At 41.1% G+C, this 22,095-nt stretch overlaps 2 protein-coding genes across 11 annotated transcripts in view; both read left to right on the top strand.

Annotated features, from left to right (window-relative positions):
- Positions 1 to 14,041, top strand: part of SSBP2 (single stranded DNA binding protein 2) — a 190,277-nt gene extending 176,236 nt beyond the window's left edge. For 5 of the 10 annotated variants that reach the window (XM_082783536.1, XM_082783540.1, XM_082783538.1 and 2 more), the window contains one exon: positions 10,316 to 14,041. In XM_082783536.1, coding sequence (XP_082639662.1) covers positions 10,316 to 10,366 — 51 coding nt within the window. In that variant the 3' untranslated portion in view covers positions 10,367 to 14,041. Of the gene's footprint in view, positions 1 to 197 lie in introns of all 10 variants that reach the window. The other 5 variants (XM_082783537.1, XM_082783539.1, XM_082783535.1 and 2 more) reach the window with 3 other exon arrangements.
- Positions 14,042 to 17,288: 3,247 nt separating this feature from the next.
- The window catches only part of ACOT12 (acyl-CoA thioesterase 12), a 32,590-nt gene continuing 27,783 nt past the window's right edge, over positions 17,289 to 22,095 (top strand). The window contains exons 1-2 of the mRNA XM_082784416.1: positions 17,289 to 17,468; positions 20,023 to 20,092. Coding sequence (XP_082640542.1) covers positions 17,339 to 17,468; positions 20,023 to 20,092 — 200 coding nt within the window. The 5' untranslated portion in view covers positions 17,289 to 17,338. The remainder of the gene's footprint in view (positions 17,469 to 20,022; positions 20,093 to 22,095) is intronic.

Here is a 22,095-nt window from a genome sequence, read left to right as displayed (position 1 = left end):
TTTATGTAATGAGAGAAGGTTAACAGAATTTGTGATACCACAAATTGGACTACAGCCTTAGCACAGGCTATAGTACAAATGTAGGAGAAAATTCAAAGAGCAGGTTGGCATTTGAACTCATTGCTCTGGTCCAGTAGTGGTTTTAGTTATCTGGAGAGAAAAAAAAAATGTTAAAATGTGGATTCCTCTTTTTTCAGTACTCCCCTAGCATGACAATGAGTGTGTGATCCGTTAACAAGTCTCGTCATGAAGACCACAGTGAGTTGGCCCTCTTCAGAGAGTTACTGCAGAAGAAAATTATTCGTCCCAGTGTACAGTTTAACAAAAGGATCTCAAACACAATCAGACCCACATTTTTTTTTCCTGCCATCTCCCCTGTTTTGTCAAGAAAGTGGGTCCCAAACACGATTGAGATAACCATAAAGAGTGGCAAAACAGATCTGCCCAAGATGGAACTGCAATTACCTGTGTATGTACATGCGTGGGTTAATGTATGTATGTGTGTGTGACGCAGAAATACACACATACATATATAGACCTGCAGGACATTGTAAAACATTATCACATGACATCTTAAGTAGAAATGAGAAGTAGGAACTTCTATTCCATCTTTTTTTTTTTTTTTCACGTTTACATTCTAATTTTAAACTTTGCTTTCCCTCTCCCCTCCTGAATTGTTTTATGTTGCATATATCACTGCTCTATAAGTTATTTTTTAAAGTGAACTCAAATGATAAATTCTTCTGATTTTGTAAATGTCTGCCATTATGGATAGGAATAAAACTGCTTATAAGAGCTTTCATTAACTTGTGTTTGATACCAGTTACCCTGTGAATCATAAACTGTACTGTCTCAAGAAATAGAAGAAAGCTCATCTTAATTTTTTTGGAGAAATTTAATAATTTTCACCTAGTTTGGTGATTTTTTTTTTATACTTTGCCTTTAAAAAAAAGAAGCACTGAAGGTTATATTTCTTCTTTAATGGAAGCCTAATATCTGCAATATCTATTTTAAATGGAAGCCTGAATTTGATACAAGCTTCTCAGTTTATATAGAGTACTATAAGGTTACTGTATGCGAGCTCCAATTGCTATAGAATCTAGCAATAAAGTGTCAGGGCTTCTTCTGCCCTTGGAAATGAATTTTCTATTTAGCATGATCTTCCGTAGGGGTGGTAGCTAGAGGAAATACAGTGGAGTCCTTATTACCAAAACCTGTTCTAACAATTTATGTTTACGTTTCCCCTTTTCAGTAATTCTCAACTAAATCCTAACAATCCGTGGTCCTGATGACGAACAGTATCTCCCAAGCCTATTCAGAACATCAGATCACACTGGTACACGAATTTACCCCCCAAACCTTTCAGTAAGCAGTCAGTTTTGTGAACCAAAATGAGGGAGTAAACTTTTTATGACTACTATGCCTTGTGAGGGTCTTACCTTTCACCATGAACAGAAGAGGCAAAAACATCGAGGCCATTTTATAAGATCAGTGTATTAGACATGAAAGCTGGGGGCAGAATGGAGAAAAGGCATAACGGTCTTTAAGGAAGAGCGTCTGGAAATGGTCCCAAGTCTCCAGGCAAAGCTCTAAAACCAAGATTACTGTAAATATAGTTCCTAGTGACTTCCAGTTCCCCCAGGAGAATGAAAGCTTTCAGTTGTGTACTGGTCAAAATGCTGATTAGAAACAAGGGCTGCTCTAAAACTGATGCCATAGATGAAAGCAAAGTCCCCACCTTGGACTTTGCCTATAGAAGAGCCACTTATATAGGAAGAGCAGTTCTGAACAGAGTATGTCCATGCAGACTTTTAAGGGGATATTTTTCATGAATTTGTGCTGAACAAGTGTATGTAGAGAGCTCATTGTGATGCTAGATGCACATAACTGGATGCATAAGTAGTACCAGAATCTCTGAACTCATTTTTATTTTTATATATGTAATTTATATATATATGAAAATAAAATCATTTAACGCTTTTTCTCTCTTGTTAGTGCTGTTCAAAGGTGAAACTCTTGGAGGCTTAAAATTATGTTAAAATATCAAAAATTTTGGGAGCATTGCTATATAGTAATAACATCATGAGCTAGAGAGTCATTATATGGTTTTGTAGACTTTATTCCCAGGATTATGGAGATTTAATTCATTTGCTTATCTTTGGAAAACATTTTGTTGCTGTCTCAAAATATGCCAGGAGCCCCTACCATTAATTTGAATTATAAAAACATAAAACGAGATCTAATTTCCTGAGATCCTTCATGGTTGTCACTAATGTCACTGGTTTCCGTGGTTATGTGCCCAGTGCAGCCCAGCGTGTCCCATAAATAGTGCAAAGTCCAGGCATCCTTGCAGCCTTCATCTGACATCTGTATTATCCTTGTTGGTAGCCTCTAAGGAGTATTCTAGGACTGTTTTCTGCCCAGTTTCAGTCACACGATGTCACTGCTCCTGGACTAAGGTAGATGGATATGTCTGGACATCCAGTGCCAAAGCCATTTGTGCACAAGGTAAGTGTGCCCTCGAGTGAGCTCGTGACCGGCTGGGGACATCTGGGCCCTGCTGGGTGCCTCGAGGGGAGCCCCTGGGGCTCCTGCAGGCAAGCAGTGTGTCCAGTGGGCACCGAGAGCTGGCCTGGACAGCATCATTGACATTGCAAGACTGGAGCATCCCGATGTGGCAAAATTAAGCAGAATTAGGGCTTAATATTAATCAGACATTCAATTTATTTATTTTTTTTCCTAAATTTGGCATTAGCTTCAATAGTTTAGTGTACAGGCATCTGTTGAAAATAAGTCTGACCATGAAATTAAACCTATGCATAAAGCAGTACCCTTTAAAGGGAACTGCCAGCACACTGAATATTATTATCAACATACGATATCCCAATTTATCCTAATCTTATATATAAGATATATATCCTTTCGGGCACATATTTCTTTCTTATGCAGTTCTTTTGAATTCTATGCAATTTTTCTTTTTGCCAGCATATCATTGTTTACCCTTTTCATTTCTTTCCCAAACATTTATATTAAATTAAACCTTGTTGCATTGATCCTGCAGCATTAATATCAGCAAATACATTGCTGGTCTCAAAAGGAACAGGATTGGTCCCTGCTTCTTGTAGCCTGTAACTCCGTGCCCTGATATTGCAAGTTACAAAGTATGTCCAGCACTTTTCATACCTACAGAGCCCCACAGATTAGTGGGATAACAAACGTGCAAGCTTGCAAAATTTCAGATTTGGAAGATCTGATTTAATATTCACAACACATCTTATTTTTAGAATTTTAATCAGATATAAAGAAACCTAATCATCTTGCTTTTTGTAGGGAACTCTTGCACTCCTATGCTTGCATACATGGGGAAAGTTATTTACGTGCAAATTGATAAAATCAGGTGATTATGACCATGCATAGGTTCTGAAACTGAACCATTAGAAAACAATTGTACATGCTAAATGCTCAACTTATAAATTACAAATATCCCATTCTTCTTAAAGTTTTCATAGAGCTTTATGCTTGTGCATTTGTTTTCTCTCTTTTGCTTATAAATCCTTGCAGGATTTCATCATATACAGGAGTATTAATATGGAAAGAAAGATTATTTCCAAGCACTGATTTTATATTTCCACTTATGTTTCTAATGCACTAGATATCAATGTGTAATGTATCTGCTGTTTATATCTATCTTTATGCAACAGCATTATTGATAATGGCAGAACCTGTCCAGCTCTGGGAGGAATGTTACTGTAAGTGGTGCCAGCTAGTTTTCCTACACCCTCTTTTTGTAGAGATTTCTCACTTTCATATAGAAATAAATAGATCATGATTCTGCCGATGTGTCTTTCAGGCAAAGTTAAAGGAAGGCTTTTTTAAAAACAAGTGATGAAATCTTAGAATAGCAGAAACAGGGGGATAATGGGTCTCTCTTAACCATCAGAACTCTGGCAAAAATTCTGGCCTTGGCAGATGAAGTTGGGATTCACTTGTGCATTTCACAGTGAAGTTGGTATTGTAGCTGGTATCTCTCACCCACGAGAAAGGTGCATTCGTACACAGTTTTTGTCTCCATGTCTAAGTCTTGCACAGACAAGACTGGGGTTTAGGACAAGGAAGAAGCTGTATGAATCACTGCTAAAGCATGTGGCCTGACGTGCATTAAAGAAATACCTGGTACTTGCATGTATGGACTGCATTGTTTTCTTAATTGTCTGAGCATGAGGAAGAAGTGCAGCTGCACTCAATGCTTGCTGAGTTGGTGCATGCAAAAGACATGGCAACAACAGTGAGCCATGTCTTTGATGTGCCGTGGGCTGCCCAAATATGCCCCAGCTTGCCTTGGGGTGACTGGCATCAACAAGTGACAGCCAAGTCCCCCTGGGAGTCCCCAGACACCAGACCTGCATGTCACCTTGTCAGGGAGAATACCAACCTCCAGACTTACCAGCCTGCTCCACTCCTGAATTCCCAAAGCATGAGGTTAAATGTCCCGTGTCCCACCACCAGTCCTCTGGAAACATCTGGCCCGCACTCTCCTTTTAAAATGCAAGGAGAGAGATGTAGGCTAATCATTTCTTTTAAATAATTCAACTTGGGAAGAAGTGAATAGAGCCTAACTTCTTTACGGAGAGCAATTCAGAATCACTGCATAAGGGCTGCTTCATGAACTGGCCAAAAATCATTTGAATTTTCCCCTGTTCTGTGGTTAGCAAATGAAATACTACATGTAAAGAGGATTTGGAATTAGATGGGTAATTTAATGAGGGACCAGCTGTTACAATATTCAGTGTTGAACATTTTACTTTCCTAGTTGAAATGAATTTTCAGCTGATAAGTGTTGCACTGATTTCTACTTCTCAAATCAGTTAAATATTTTTGACTGTTATCTCCTGTTCTAGTGAGCTCTGATCCTTTGTTGTTGTTGCTAAATATGGACTGAATTCTTCAGGATTTGACTGTATACATTTCCATTTGGAGAATGTAAAATAGGGTTTAACAATACATCTATACACATTTAAAAGGACAGGCAAATTTATTTTTTTTAATTCACTTTTAGTGATGATCTAGTACAGCTTCTGTCCCAAATGTGCTTGGGTTTGGTTGGGCCCTCAGGATGGGAACCCTGGTTAAGCATATCTGTTACATAAAAACCCCCAAACCTCTTTCAACAGTGACAGCTCATTTCTATTCAAACTGATCACGCTATGGAACTAATACAGGATGTTACGATACGCAACAACAATAAAAATTCAGTACGCTCAAATATAAATGAGTTAGATTTAAATTTTAGTTTGTGCAGCTTCCTTTACTTTCCAGACATTATTGGCTCCGTGCTACAAGCTGCTGTTCATGCCAGTTGTTCTACTGAAACTTTGATGAAACCACTCACATACTGTCATTTTTCACCCTAGTCTGTGTGAAATTTGTCTGAGATGTGACATTATTTTGCAGATCTATAAACTATGGAGAAAAATAAAAAGGATCTGCTGAAATTACCAAAATGTTGTTTCAACACAAAGCACAGAGGGAAAAGTCCGTATCTAAATTACTGATGTGAGTGCATGCATAGAAGTCGTCTGCCAGAGCTGTCATCTTGAAAACAAATTACAGTAACAAATTTAGAGAAGATAAACAGACTGTCTACTCAGCAGTTAAAATTCTGATCCTGCAAACACATTCACATTGGTTTGAAATAAAGCCTACACATGCTTAATTTTAAGCAGATTTAACAATACAAGTAATATCCTTCGGAAGAGTGGGACTGCTAATATGCTAAAACCATGCTTGAGTGTGGACAGTCTAGAAGCTCAAATTAAGTCTTCCCTGAGCAAACATTTTATCTTATTTTACGGATTTTACCAGTGCAGGAACATGTTTGTGTACTGATAGTACTGATATGTGGAACAGATTTGGCTTTCTTCTGTTTCTTATTTTATTACAGCATTGTTCACTACTAAATATTAAATATTTTTGTGAACTTGTCCTTTCATTTTGTTTTCAGTTGTGCAGCCATAATTTCCCTCAATATACAGCTAACAGCTTTGCAATTTTAGTCCAAACTTCTGTTTGGTCACTGTTCTTCATCTAAGCTTAAAATATGTAAGAAAACCTCTTATGTAATGGGAAAACTTGCCATAAAAATAAAAAGGGTTTTCTTTGGGTACTTGTTTTCACATTTAATTAAAAAAAAAAAAAATGCTTTTCAGTTGTAATTTGAAATGGTCACTTTCTAGCCACTATTTAATATCTCTGTGCAAAAGAAATTGAGAAAACAAATTGCCCCTTCTTCTTCTTCTTCTTTTTTTTTTTTTAATCCATTTAAATTTATCATAAGGAATAGTTGAAGGGCATGATTTTGGGGAAATCAGATAAAAACAATATTTACCACCTACCTGCTATGAATAATACAGCCGGCCTTTGTGTTGAAAGCTCCTTCCATGTCCCCAAAAGTGGATTGCCTAACATTTGATACATACAGCTTAGTAACAGCCTGATACCCAAAGAGTTGCCCCACTCATATCTTCCGTGCTCAGCATCCCATGGGCGGCCCAGTGGGCCCCTTGACTGGCTGGGGGACTTGGGGTTGGCATTTTGGAGAAGAGCAACCGAGCAGGCAGACAAGCAGGCTTGTGCAGGGTCTGGACAGCACATGGTGTTGGCGTGCAACCTGCTGCAGATCGTCTGGCAGGTAGGCCCCGGGGGCTCCCTTAGGATTTTAGTACTGGAACAAGAGTCTTGGTTTTCCTAAGAGAGAATACTGGCAGCTTAGCACCAGTTTTTGGAAGGAAACAGTGCAGAACTGGTTTTGTTTGCTAGATGGCACATTTCCTCAGCAGCTTGGGCCTACTAGGAACCAAAACAATAGGATTTGGAAGTCCAGTTTGTTACAGAGATATGCACAGCTCATCAGAGTAGGAGGGAATCACTACATGGCCAAACCCACGTTTGTCCCTGTAGAGCGAGACCATCGGTGGTCCCTTTCGATGCAGAGAACTGTTACCACAGAATCCTGCTCCAAGCCACGAGGAGATAAATCATCCGCTGGATGAGCGGGATATTTGTAGGCTGTATTTCTGTTGTTTAATCTTCATGTTTTCTCCCCTCTCATTTGGATTTTTCCATTAAATGTACCATGCCAGATGTTTGCACAAAAACAAGAACAATTTGCCCAATAAACATACAGGAAGTTGCTCGCATCTGTAACAAGAGTCCTACTATAGAGCATTTATTTCATTATAGACATTGTGGCTGCGCAAGATCCTGAGAGCTCTTAGCACTAGACATTAGGAAAGTTAACATCTCACAGGCTTATTATGCATTAGACAAGATGATTTCCAGCAATGACATAAAATAGCTTGAAACAGAAGTTGATGTTTGCCATGCAGAGTAGAGGAAAATAAAATCCAAATAGAGCCTATGTAATTGAAGTAGGAGATTACTAAGGCTATAATTTACTAGGAGGATCTGAAAAGTGTGTTAACTGGCAATAAGCTTGCCAGCAGCAAACAGCAACAAAACGGGTGGCGAGGACGCCGTGGTTGCTCTCATGGCTGCCCCGCAGGGTGGATGGATACTTGGTCTGAGCAGGCTGCAGGCAAGGGACTCATGTTATGGGTGGCACAGTGCAAGTGCTCTTCCAGTGGGTGGCAAAGGCCATCCAAACAGAGAACATCCAACAGCTTAGCAGGAAAGATGAGAGGTGTTTGCCACACTGCTGTCTGAAAACAAGATATTCAGAAGCTGGTATAAGCTGTTCCCAGATCTATTCTCATTTTGCTAATTAACTTCCAGTTTTGTTTTCATTTACATTCACATTAAGAGTTAAGGAAGTGAATACAAATTCCTAAATGAGCCCTGAAATACCAGAGATGGAAGGGTGGCATCAGCACAGTGTAAGCTGGAGCTTTCTGCTAGTTGAGAATCAAATAACTTTAAATATTATTATATGTTCAGGACAAAAAAGAACCCATACAAGAAAACATTTTGGTCTTGCAGTGGTTGTTTGAGAAGTGTATACCAACATGCCCTGTATGCTTAAACATAAATTGTGAGGGCATTTTTTTGTGGCAAGTATCCCCTTGCAGAAATGTTGGACTACATCTGTTTTGTGCATGTTTGCCTAAAACCACAAAAACAGAACAGTTATTTATGGGTTGCATTACATGCAATTGGAAGACACTTATTTCTGGTGAAGAGAGGAGGAAAATTGGGTAGCTGATGTGTTAACATGTTTATGTGAATTACTTAAAGCATTGGTAAACTGCTGTCAACTTTGTTCACATTACACACGTACTCTGTGTGGGCGACTGCTGACATTATAACCCCAGTGACCCATGCATAGTCTGTAAATTCCTGTAGGTTCTGTGTAGGAAACCTTGTCACCATTGCTCAATGCTGTAAATTCGTGTTCTGAAACAAGAGGTGGCGGGGTCGTGCAGCCGTGTGTATTGTATACCACAACAAACAGCACCTGTTCTGTCATCAAAACTTGCTGTTCACGTCCAGTTAAAGCTCTGTTAAGCACGCTTAGTGGTTTCAGAACATAATTCAAGCAGCAGATACACAAGCTGTTAGCAGGAATATTAAATATAATGTGCGATGAGAGAACCAGGCCCAGTCCGTGGCCTGTCAGGCGCGAGCAGGCCACGGGTGGCTGCAGCTGGGCACATCTCGTGAGCCCGAGCAGGCCGCGGGCTGTGCTTGCAAGCTGCAGACAGGGATGTCAGGCCCAGCAGGCAGGGACAGCCTGGCTTTTCCTCCAGTGTCTCTTCTTAAAGCTTCTGCTTTGGTGCCAGGACAGAAACCCAGCCCTGGCACGTGCAGCGATCAGGAAGCGCGCTCTCTGCTCTGTGTCCTTGTCCCCAGCTGCCACAGGCTTTACGTGAGGCAGTGTTTTAAGGAGAATTTCATTCTTTGTCTGTTTACTGAGAAAGAAAAATAACCCAACTCTGAATTCTTTTCTATTGGTATTTTATGATGCACATCAAAGGCCTGAAAATATGTATGTGTTCTTTGCTGGTTCCTGACATCAGAAATTCAAATCCTGTCTAGACGGAAAGGCTTTGAGTTGATGGGAAAAAGAATGAAAAACTGGCAACACAACCTGAGAAAGTTGAAGGGGATTTTTGGATCATTTCAAACTCTGTCTTAGTGGTTTTTATTGATAGTTTAAATAACTAGTCTAACCTTTTGAATAAAGGCAGTCTTTGTTAGTGACTTTGCACCTTAACCCATTCACATAAAACTGAGTACTTGAAGTAAGTGTTGCTAGCACATCCAAGCCAACCTGTATATAAAGTCTGAATATTTCTAATGCCAAAAATAAATGTTTAAGGTGAATAAATAGAGAACAGGACATAATCCCGATTAAAGAGAAGTATTTTCTGGTCACGTACAAACAACTAGGCAGGTGTGTTTTAGACAGAGATGGACTTTCCATATCGTAAGTGAAACTAATATTCCAACTCCAGTCTTTAGAAGTAAAAGGAACCTCAGAAATTTTCCAAATAAACAGGAATTAAGTTTTCCAATCTAAATACTGATGTAGAAAATACATATAAAACAGGATGCTGCCCCTGACCTAAAACATTAATACTGATAGTATTTGGGGTCTCACAAATTCTGTATATTTCAACATATCTGTATTCCTCCTTAAGCGAGTGCTTCATCTCCATTACTGACAGTGCAAAGAGCTAATCCATGCCATACCAGAACAGTTCAAAAGCATAGCAACACAAAATTCCCGCAGTATTATAAATACGCAGACGTGTGTGTTATGTTAGGGCAAGTAAGCACCCCAGCCACAAACTTCTTTAGACCCTTTGCATGACTTTCAAAAGCATCTTCTTGGATTGTTTCAGAAGGGCAGCAGGCTGTGCTGATGAGAGGTCCAAAAAGCTGCCTGACAATGGTCCCTTTCCAAAGGGTACAGGGTCTTGCATTGAGGGGTCATAACAATTCCAGTTGCAGCCCTTAGGAGCAGTTGTACCATGCGTACATCTTAACCTGAAGCCTTTTTGGTGTCAGAAAACAGACCTGCACCTGAAGGCCACCCTTCTTTAAAAATCCTTTTTGAAATGTCCAGCTGTTTTCCACAGCTGTTAAGCTGCTGAGAGGTTTGGTGGGATTAGTTCTGTTGTACCAAGATAAAACTCTGTGTACCCTTGTATACACAGAAAGCCTCCCCCCAGGGAGCTGCCGCTGAGAGCCAGTCTAGCACCCAGAATCTCTGGTGTCTGGAGAAGCCTCCATGTCTAAGGACCAAACACAGAAACAAGGTGATAAAATCAAGTTTCTTTGTTTTATCTTAAAAAAGTTCCTGGCAAGACTGGGGAGCTGCAAAGAAATGGATTGGATGGGTCTGTGACCACAAAGCATTATCTGGGTTGGAGCCTCAGACAGTGCTATTGCAGACTGTTTGGTAAGCGTAAATTTATACCTCTATACCATGCTTGTTTCTGTTCCACACTGGCCTGATTCATCCTACCCTCACTTCAGCTGCTTAAAAATTATCAGCCTCAGCAAATTGGGTTTCCTCTCAAAGTTACAGGAGGGGCAGAAGCAGAGATGCCTTCAGAAGATTGTACGATGGCATCCATCACCTTCTCCATTGATATCTCCTGCATGCTTTTAAGAGCATACCATTAGGTGGAATGATTTCAGGGTTTTTATACTTCGCTTCCCGTCCCTGGACAAGGCTCAAATGAGCAGGAATAACAAGCTCCTGAGAATCTGAATCCATGTGGCTTCCAGATGAGTTTCTAAATCCTTCAGTCTCAAACATGAGATTTTTGCCCTATAGTTTGGTATTCTCTCCTTCTGTACTTCTTTTTTTTTTCTTTTCTTTTCTTTTTTTAAATATAAACAGGTGTAACTTGAATTAAGTTGTTTGAACATTTCTGGAAGTTTTACCCCTGCCTAGAGATTCTAGCCTTTATTTGTTAAATGGGCTCTCTCATTCTTTGTCTGCACTGATTCATTCATTTAAAGCAACATATGAAGAAACCATTGCATAGATGAATCAACACCAGCAATAGCATATGCTGCTTTTAAATTCAGCTGTGAGGTTGTAACTAAGATATTAATGTATATACTTTATAGGAATGACTAGGTTCCTTTCCTAAGAGCTTTCAGGAATGAATCTAGAAGCTCCTAATTTAGGATTGTGAAAATTCAGGTAGTAATGGCAGTTTATGGGGATTTTTTGTAAGCTTTCTGTAAATGTATATAATTTCACATGCTGGTTTGGAGATAAGGAAAGTACCCAGTTTCAGATAGGCCAGGTCTTTGAAGACAGCGTTACTGTCTGGGTTAGCAAAGCCCATCTAGGTTCCACCTCAGGCTCGTACCATACACCTACTTTATTCTCACCCAACTCAGTATCTTTCTTCATTAACCATGCATACCAAATCATAACAGTTGTACCAATTCTTGTTGCAAGCTGAGGAAGAGCTGAGGTTTAAAAATACAAATGTTGAGCTTGGCACCTTTTCACCTTCATGAAGTGTCCACATTCTCTCCGCTGGGCCTCCAAAGAGTGGCTCCCTCCAAAGTTGCCGTATAAATTCATCACACAAAAGTAGGTGAAATTTATTTTTTATATTTTAATGAGTCTAACAGCAGCGGTATTAGTATGTTTGCTATATTTTCTGAGTCGTGAGTCATTCAGTGTTGAAAATGATATGCATCTTGTGTAGCTATGAGTAGAAAAATTGAGAAATGCTTTTTATGATATGCTAGTACAATCCCTGCTCTGCTGTTCAATATTTTAAGTGCTGAACTAAACCAAAATGTTATTTTCAAGAATTAGCCCAGCCTCATCCCTGCATGAAAATGGATGTGAATTTCCCGTTACTGCTTCTGGGTCTTCAGTGAATTCTGGACCAAGAGTAAAGCAGTGGCAGTGGGAAAGGTTACTGTGGTAGCCACTTACGGACAACTTTTCAGATGCATACCATTCTGTCTGTCGCCTGATAATCTTCCAATTTTCCCGTGGATCACCATATTCTTGAACATCTTGATGGGTTTTGTCAGCCATGGAGGAGATGTGGACAAGCTTAGCACCCAGAAAGTGTAGAAATGTAGCAAGTGATGAGCTATCTTCTCCAGCAAGCATTTATTTTTAGTGCTTAACTTTCAAGTAACGTTTATATTTTCAGTTATATTTTATCATTCAGTATCTTGAGGTGGTTTGAGCAAAAATATATGAATATATATAATTTACAAGAAATATAGGCTTGTATTGTGCCTTTGTAATTCTCTTCAGCTTCAGTATCTATAAGCTATGAGCGGACAAACCTTTGGGGTATTCTTTACTACATAGTAGCTGATGGCTTCATTAATACTGGCTATTTGAGTCTTCTGGGTCTAATGTTTATGTTTTCCCAGGTGAAAACGCCATAGTGTTCTCCACCAGACATAAGCACAATGACATATCACTGCAATGCATGCCGTCTCTTAGCTTCTCTCTACATGTGCTTGCATGTTGAAAATTTAGAAATGCTGCTGTATAAATTGCTACCTTGTTTATCCAATACAGGTGTTTTTCTGCATCCCTTGTTTGCTTGAAACTCCCATTAACTCGAAAGTTATCATTGGCTTGAAAGGGAGTTGTGGATGCACAAAGGATGCAGGGAGCAACTCTTCGGTAGTTTACAGGCTGCTGTACATTAATGTCTTCTCAGCAAAGAAATGTAGCATTAGCAGTGACTTCCTAGTGAAAACACTGAGCGTGCTTATCACTTAAGATTTTAGGAAAAAGCGTCAGACTGTGTAATTGTATCTCATCTAACTTTGACACCTAACCAGTAACATTTGATGAGGTATGAGCCTCACTTTTAACTACGTTTGATCATGATGTACCAACCAATGCAGAACTGAAAGGTGAACAGCCATGTTTTAGTATCACAGCTACACAAGAAATCACAGTTTTCACGAGGTTCTGTTCTGATTTTTGTTTCCTTATCTCTAAAGCATTTTCACCGCAGAAGTATTTTTCCATACAGTTACCTGAGGCTTCCTTTCACCAACCAAAACAGTCCGTAGCCTTCTACACTGTGAAAGGCAAGCTCTGTGGAGAAACATGGGCTTTGTGCTTGCCCAGCAAATTAGCAGAAAATTTCATCCAAGCCATAAAAGCCTTTTATGTTATTCTGTGTTTGTGTAATCAAAGCAATTAGGGATAGGAGCTTCAAGAATAAAGAGGTCTCTCTATCCTCCGTTTTACTCTCTCTCTGTAATTCGTAGGGATTTAAGAGTTATTTTCTCAAGGCTCAGCTGTGCCTCTCTAAACCAGCACAGTCTACGCATCATGTGAGATTCAATTTATGGGGATAACATTTGAACACATAAGATTTACTTTTCATAGCAAGGAGTAATGTATGTCCTTTTGGACATGGACACTTGCAAACAAGTCTGATACCAAGAATAAAAATTCAAGATGGTACCAGTACATCAGACTCTGTACTACAGTGGGTTTTTTAGCTTTTGTCATTTGTATTTTATTTTGCAGGAGAGGAGCTGGGGAATCTCAGATCACATGGGGGATTTTAGAAGTATATCACTCAACAATCATTTTATAAAGTCTAACTTCAAAATGCACTATGATTTATTACAAAAATATATTTTCTTCTGTTTGCCGACATGGTTGTTCCATTTTGTGATAAGTTAAACTAAGCAGTTAATTTGTTGCACTGCCTAGCTGCATGAATTCATCCAGTGTACGTATGTACCTGTGCAGCATTACTTTGGGTTTTGTATTTGAATTTGCAGTATTGATTATTATTTTTGTATTTTACTTTGCCTCTGTTATTGGAATTGTAGTAAACATAATTTATACATATGATTTTACAACTGTTTTGCAACTGAAAAGTCTTCTTTAAATTGTAAAGTTTTATTGATGGATACTCATTAAAATGGTATAAGAATTATATTAACAATTGTTTTGTGTTTTGATGCTCTCTGTACATAAATATATGTCTATTTATCTGTTTAATGGTGCTTGTGTCTTGCAATTTTGGATACATTTTAGAATAAAGTTTCATTTTACAAGAAGTAGTTGTATTTTCAAAAGCTGTGTCAAAATAAAAACAACACACAACTTTTTTTTCTCCAGGAATAACTAGGGTTGTGAGAGAAACATATGACTCCCCAAAACATTTGTAACTTCAGGGAGTGATATATTTATTTCAAGAAAATAGAAACATATAAAGATGCATAGCTACATATTCTGGTCAATTTACTGAAGTAACTGACATCTGTATTTAAAATGTTACCCAAAAGAGCCGCTCTGGAGGCACGTCCCACATCTGCTGACTCCACTGGTAAGAAAAGATTTGTGAACATGTTGTCACGATTATCACATTAGTCTGTAGTTTCTCAAAGGACCCTGAAGCTCTCTGGTCTTGCACGCATCTGTTTAAACATTGACGGAATTTTGGTAGACAGCTAACACACAGTTATAGATTATGGGCTTCTGAGAAATTTTGGTTCTAAATCAGACCTCCCTTACTACCCCCTTGCTCTGTAATGTTTCTCAGAATAAGGTTGTTGTGGTTTAACCAGCAGGCACCACACAGCCGCTTGCTCACCTCCACCTCCCCGTGGAATGGGGGAGAGAATCGGGGGGAAAAAAAAGGTAAGGCTCATGGGTTGAGATAAAGACAGATCAAAAGGACACAAAAAGAAGAGAAATAATGATTAAGATGATGATAACAACAAAAATAATAACAGTAATAACAACAGTAATAACAGTAGTAATAATAATAATTAGCAATAATGGAACATAGAAAGCAAGTGACGCACAATGCAATTGCTCACCACCCACTGACTGATGCCCATCCCGTCCCCAGGCAGTGAGTGATCCCCCCACCCTGGCCAGCTACCCCATATTCAATGCTCAGCCTGACTCCCCATGGTACAGGACATCCCTTTGGCCAGCTGGGGTCAGCTGCCCTGGTTCTCTCCCCTCCCAGATCCTTCTGCACCCTCAGCCTCCTGGCTGGCAGGGCAGCGTGAGAAGCTGAAATGGTTTTGGCTCCGTGTAAGACAACTAAACATCGGTTTGTTATCGGCATTATTCTCATCCTGAACCCAAAACACAGCACCATACCAGCTTCCAGGAGGAAAATTAACTCTGTCCTAGCTGAAACCAGGACGAAGGTCTAGCTTGGCTGAAGGTCAAGTCTGGTATAGCTACATCAGTTGAACTGGCTGCTAGCTGCCTGTATACCGTATGATTGAGCAGTACTTCTTGCTACATAAAATGGCTTTATTTTCCAGAAGATTTATCCACATCTAATACTGAACTCATCTTTTAATAATAAGGTGCCTTACCTCTTCTGGCACAATTACTCTACAGGTACTGTTCTGTGTCCTGTTCACCACATCACTCGTGAGATGTGCTATTGTGCTGCACAAAGCCTTCAAAATTATGTTGCTTCAATTACAAGTATATGTTAATAGGAGAGGATAATCCTTTCTCCTTTGTAAAAGCATTTAAAACAGTACTGCACCTGTTCCTCTTGGTTTTGTTTTTACTATTTTAGTTTAGCACAAGAAGTCTCAAGCCATTAAGTGAGAATCATTTATTGACAAACACTTTTAAAAACGACATTAGCAAGCAACTTCTGAAGGAAAGCCAATTTTTTAGCCAGCTAACCAAACCTTTAAAGTCGAGCTCACTCTAAGTCACCACCATTTCTCAATTAAAAAGAGCAGTTTCACCAAAGGCTCTAACTCAGTGATGTGTGGGTTTGGATGTAAGGCATCTGCTATCTGTCTTTAACCCCTTGTTCCTCTCACCACAGCGGGCATCAGTAAAGAGAAATCTGACATTTTACAATGATGCCTCCCAGAGTCTGCCTTAAGGTAGTGTTGGTCTGGCCAACTTTTTCCAGCATTGACCACCAGACCACATAAGGCACTTTTCTACTGGGAAACTTTATCTGCCACACTGATCTCCTCTGTGAACTTGGGCCAGTAACTTAATTTCTCTAATTTTTCAGCTGTGAAAAGAGAACAATACTGGCCTTTCGGATGTTTTATGAGGACAAATACACAAGACTGCAAAACACTCAATTACTCCAATGGAGACCGTGTAAGAAGCTAAAGGAATACAAGGGGTTGCAGACAAAGGAGATGCTGAAGCCAGCTGTATGAGAGACATCTGACTCGGTTATTTCAGCAGACAGAGTCAGAGGAGTGGCACAGAAGGCAGAAAAAACAGGCGGCTTATGGAAGTAGAGGCTAGTTTGGGAAAATTACATTTTAGGCTGTGAGGTCTTTCAACCTCACTCTCCATGTCTGCCAAGTGTTCAAACCCATGGCAGCCATGTGGAGACCTCATTTGGATCCTGGGTGGCCATTCCTGTTCTTGAAGGGCAGCCCCCATCTCCTTATGCTGTGTGACACACTTTATAAGTCAGGAGGTACGTTTAGTTCTGGTGTGAGAAGTACCAAACACCAGCTTCCCTCATCCCAAAAGAAATGAGAGAAGTTAGCTTTCCTGTTTCTCTAAAATGAGAGGTTTGATGACCCCTCACCCAAGCCTGTACTCCTCCACATGCTTCAGAAAATTTTAGATGTGCGCAGCTTTAGATTTCTCTTTTACCTGTCTGTGATAGCAACAGCCTTGTAGCTCCTGATCTCACAGCAGGTGACAGATAAATATTTTGGGCCAATTCCCTGATCAGAGCTACATGTTAAACAGGTGTGAAAGCTACACGGAAGGGAACAAGAGTGTGAGGGCAGGAACAGACCATGTGGGAAGAAAATCCCTACAGTACCGAGAAGCTCTGATCGTGGCGTGGCAGGTTGGTTAACACTCAAATTTTCCCTGCTCTTACAGGTTAAAGCTGGATCTTTAACAATGTTTAGACGAACATTCACGGCACAAAAAAAAAAAGTATTCCAGTCTGTTTTTAATAAACATGGGAAGCCTGTGGTTAGGAACAGCGGGTAGCGAGCCACTGCTAGATGACAGAGAGGCTGATCAAACATCCAGGGATAACAAATAAATAAATATATAAGCTCCCCATCAAATCTGAGGCGTCGTGTGTCCCCCTCAGCGCCCAGGTCAGGCCGGCAGCCCCCGGCACCCCCCGGCACCCCCCGGCTGCCACCTCCATGGCGGAGCCACCTTCCCGCCCCACCGCAGCCCGGCGGCGGCCAGAGGGGGGCGATTCCAGCCCGGCCACGGCCATGGTGGGGCGGGACCGTCCCGGCAGGGAGCGGGGAGGGCGGCACGGCCCTGCCCGGCTCGTCCCGTCCCATCCCGGTGCCCGGGACAGCCTCAGCCACCGCCGCCGCTGCTGCTGCTGCCCGCTTTGCCCGCGGCGCCATGGAGCGGTGCGTGGCGGGCGGCGATGTCGGCATGTGCCAGGCCATCTTCCCGGCTCACGCCAACCACCGCGGGGAGCTGAGCGCCGGGCAGCTCCTCAAGTGGATGGACGCCACCGCCTGCCTGGCAGGTAGAGGGGCGGCGGCGCCCCGGGGGACGGCGACCACCACGGCACCGCCTCAGGGAGCCGGGGGTTGAGGCGCCCCCGCCGCCATTTGCTGCCCCGGAGCCCCCCGGCCCCTCGGGCTGCCCCTGTGGGCGCTGCCTCGCCCCGAAAGCGGCGGCTCCCTCCTGGCTTTTGCCGGTGGCAGGAGGGGAATGGGGTGGTTTTGTGCCCCCGAGGGTCGTGGGGGGGGGATTGGGGTGAGGAGCGGGGTACTGAGGTGGTGTGGGGTGAGAGGGTGCAGCCAGAGCTAGCAGGGAGATGGATGGATCGGGGATGGAGCGATGAGAGGTGCTCGAGGAAAGCAAAAAAGAAAAAAAGCCCTAATTTAAACATATTCGGAGAAAAACAACACAAGAAACACCGGTTTAAAAAACAACTTCTAACACCCCTCAGCTAACTTCTAGAAGCGAGCAAACACCAGGCAAATGCACTGCCGCCAGCCAGTGAGCTCCCGGTGCATGGCGTGGGCTTGCGGGGCGCAGGAGGGCTGGTAGGGGATAGCGGCTGGTTTTTGGGGAGCTGCTGCCCAGATGGGTGTTTTTAGGCACGCAGTGTGGTGTGCTGGCTGTCTAGGCGTGTGTCATGCTTGGTGGCTTGTGGCTGTACCCACAAAATTGTGGGATGCTGGAGGACCTGTCCCATGCGGCAACCACCTGGCAGGGTTCAGCTTCCCAGGGTGACCGCGTGTTTGTTAGGGGTTTATGGTGGCACTGGGGAACGGCTTGGCTCCAGCCCTTTGGTGACTTCTCTCTTAAAAGCACTCTTCATGGAGAGTCTGCTCACTGGTGGTATAAAGCCTGTAACTCGGGTCCCTGCCCTGATGCAGCAGAGCCCCAGCTGCTGCGATGGTCGGTGCCTGCTCCCTGGACTTCTGCAAATCTGTGATCCCCATCCGCTGCAAACCTGACAGGGGAGCTTGCTTTCAGTCCACCTTTAGTGATTGTTTTTGCTTTATTTGACTTGTGCCACACAGCTAGTCCCATTGCACACACAAGTTTTTTAATGCTTTCCCTAGCTTGGGACTTGTGTCACAGCAAACGCAGCATGCCAGGCAGGGATTTCTTTGGCTTTTGCACCTTTCCCCTGTGGTAGTGCCAGCTGCTGCAGTTGCAGGTGCCTGGATTTTGTACCTCCTTTGTTCCATGACCTGCAGCTTCAGGCTTGATCCACCTGTCTCTTTGCTCCACTTTGAGGCTGTTTATGATCTATCACAGTCTTACTCATCATCTTGCATTAGGCTGTGGCAACTCTAGCCTCTTAGTCTTTAGTGACCTCTTCCCTTCAGCACAGTTTGTTGTGTTTCTGATAAGTGCCTTAACGTGTTTTACCCTCATATTTTAAAAAGGAATTCCTCAGGTAATGATACAATTTATGCACCACCCTCTCTCCAGTTCCTCCAAGCCTTTTCCACCAATGGTCACAATAATATTGTTGGGCTCCATGGGAGTGAGAACTTCTCTGTTGGGCAGACTACTGTTGTCCACGTTTCCTAGGACTCTTTTTTTTTTTGGCTACATCACCCAGGAAACTTTCTGGAGCTGGGGTTCCCTGTGTTTACATGGACTCATAGAATCACAGAATCGTAGAATATTCCGAGTTGGAAGGGACCCATAAGGGTCATTGAGACCAACTCATGGCACCATGAAGGTCTACCCAAAAATTCAAGCCGTATGACTGGGCGCGCAGTCCAAATGCTTCTTAAACTCCTATAGACACTGCTGTGACTATGTCCCTGGGGAGCCTGCTCCATAGACCCTAGAGGATGAGGAATTTGGTCTGTGATATGAAACTCTAGGCACTATGGTCAAATAAATAGTAAATCACAATAACTTAATATAAAAAGATGACTGTTGGACTCCCAAATATTATCAGCAGAGATACTTACCTTTTCAAGATTATGTTTTCTAATTAATACAAATTGGATGTATTATTTTTTGTAATCTATGAGATGAAGAACACTACACATTTCGAAAACAATATTTTCAATTTGTTACAAAAAGTAAATACTCTTTTCCAATGTTTAAATCTTGATTGCGTTTTTTATAATCCTGCAGTTTTAATATAATACTGGGGGCATGTACTTACCTGCTTTCCACTGCTGTGACCATATTGTCAAGCCAGTAGGTCTTTCTCCTGTGTCTGAGAATTCTCAAGTGACATAACCTTCTAGACAGGTTTAACATAGCTGACATCCACAGCATTCTCATTTTGAGGTTGGTTTCTGGGATTTCTGTATACCTGTTAATACTCTTTTCCCCTGGAAAATGCTTGATAGCTCTCATTCAGAATGCTCAGTTTTAGAGGAGGACCTTAAATAGTTAGAGCTTCTCAAACTCAGGAGAATCATTATAATCATCTAGTCTCATTTCCTGGTGTTACCTTTACATCATGGTAAGTATTAATCTTATTTCAGCTGCCTTTTTTTCTAAAGGCTCCACTTCAGACTTGCAAATATATAGGTGAATGGCTTGCTGCAAGTGCAGTGTAGTAATTGTCTGTCCTTGTGTGTCTCTTGAAGCTGAGAAACACGCTGGTGTGTCTTGTGTGACAGCGTCTATGGATGACATACAGTTTGAAGAGGCTGCCAGGTACAAAACCACCTAACAATGATGAAATGTTTTCATTTTAGAGATTCTTATTTGGCAGAGATAAACTGAGGCATATAAAATTCTGCGAACTCCCCAGAGCCATGGGGTTAAGTCTCGAAATTGCTCTTTCCTGTCGGTGATAGCCTGACCCACTTAGAAAACAGAGATAAATTTCACAGATCTAAAATAAACTGTAGTTACTTTGACCTGGCAATGTAGATGCCAGGTGAGAAACCAATGTCCCAGTGATCTTTGGCTCTAGTTGAAGTGAATGCCACAGGCCATTACTTATCTCTGCTAAATAAGGAATACACTTATAAAACTCATAAAGGTTGCTGTACGGTTTTTGTTGTAGGTGCTGTTTCAGTTTATATCTTACTGACTCTTTCTTACAGCTCTTTTAAAAGAATATCTTCACGTAGCAAAACAGAAATGTTTTACATTTGTGATTATTCAGTATTTAGCAAGTGTACAAGGTAACACAAGGTTTAAAAGGCAAAAGTTTTGTTTTAACCATTCTCCATGATGATCCCTTACATAAGTAAGGGATAAAAGACATTGTAGGAAGAAATGACACTTTTTTTTTTTTCCCGAACCATGTATTGCGAAAAACGTGAAGTCATTGCTTTGTACTTAATGCTGTATTTAAGAGTATATGTAAAAGCCATGGTCTGCTTAAATTTAAATAAATAAGCAAAACTGTGTGTGGAAGTTCATCATATTACTGAACCTGAGCTGCTGAAGCAGCAGGACACAAATGAAAGAAGCAAGATATCCTACAAACTTCTTGTGTGTTTTTGCATCTTGCACACTAGAAATTAGTGCATAAATCATGTCACGGGTGAGGTGGACCTGGTACAGACCAATGTGCGATGATCATAACTGTAAGCCAAGCAATGTTGGTTGTCAGATGTGCAGCTGATGTAATATAAATAACTCGCACTTTTGGTCAGCGAGTTGTTAGACCAGTGGCTACTAAGATGAGAACTAGAACCAGCAGCAAAGCAAGTGACTATGGTCATGCTAAGACTAGAAATCACAAGAAGTTCTTGGCCTGTTCTACCAAATGAGTTCTAAAATGTTTGTCTTGCCTGTAATTGTTCTGTGGTTTTAATTTTTTCCTTAGGAAATAATCTTCTCTGCAAAAACAGGGATCACAGATCTACAAATGAAGTGAGAATAATGTTTTTCTTTCAGGCATAGTATTTCAGACTTCATTAGCCTCAGAGCATTTTTCTCTCTTGTTTCTGAGAGCAGACCTGAGCTTCTGAAATAGAATAAAAATACTGTCTTTTCAAACTCGTTTCTAAATATGTTTCTAGCTCTGCTTCTACTTGTAGGGCCAATGTTCCGTTATTTATAAGAATTTAAGGTACAAGTCTAGTAACTGTGAAATGGTTTCAGTAATTATTCTTCAGCCTCAGTCATCCCTAACATCCTGTTCATAGTTCACTGTGTCATTTCCTAAATTCTGCCAGATTATACAAATGTCTGGCATTAGTAAGAGCTCTTCTTATTAGATATAAAAAAATATTTTGTAAGTTACCTGCTGTAAGGCTTCATTTACCTAACTCAGATTAGGTATGCTCTGTAAGGATTAACTCTTCCATGTTTACTTCTCTTCAATTGACATGGAAATACATTTTTTTCATAATATATCCCTATATTGCAACACTCAGTTTTATGCCATGATAAGAAATAAGTTCCTCTTCCTCATCTTTTAATATGCAGCAGATCAGGAGTAGTAAGAACTTCTAACTTTAAATTACATTTAAATTTTGTTAATGCTCCGTATGTTAACCATTCTGATGTATTTCAGAATCCTTCTGCCAGTTACAAGCGAAAGTGTGATGTTCTGTGACTCCTGCCCTTAAGTATCTATTTAAATGCCCAAGCTGATCAGCTGTCTTGGCTTAAATAAATCTGTTTGTCCAAAGACAGAATACGTGATACCACGTAAAACATTTCATTTTGAAACTGCTCTGGATAATATATGAAAAGAC

This window comes from Aythya marila, assembly GCF_965140915.1.
Source record: "Aythya marila genome assembly, chromosome: Z".
In the NCBI taxonomy this organism is placed as follows: domain Eukaryota; kingdom Metazoa; phylum Chordata; class Aves; order Anseriformes; family Anatidae; genus Aythya; species Aythya marila.
Note: the sequence above shows the minus strand (reverse complement) of the source record. Positions and strands in the feature narration are given on the sequence as shown.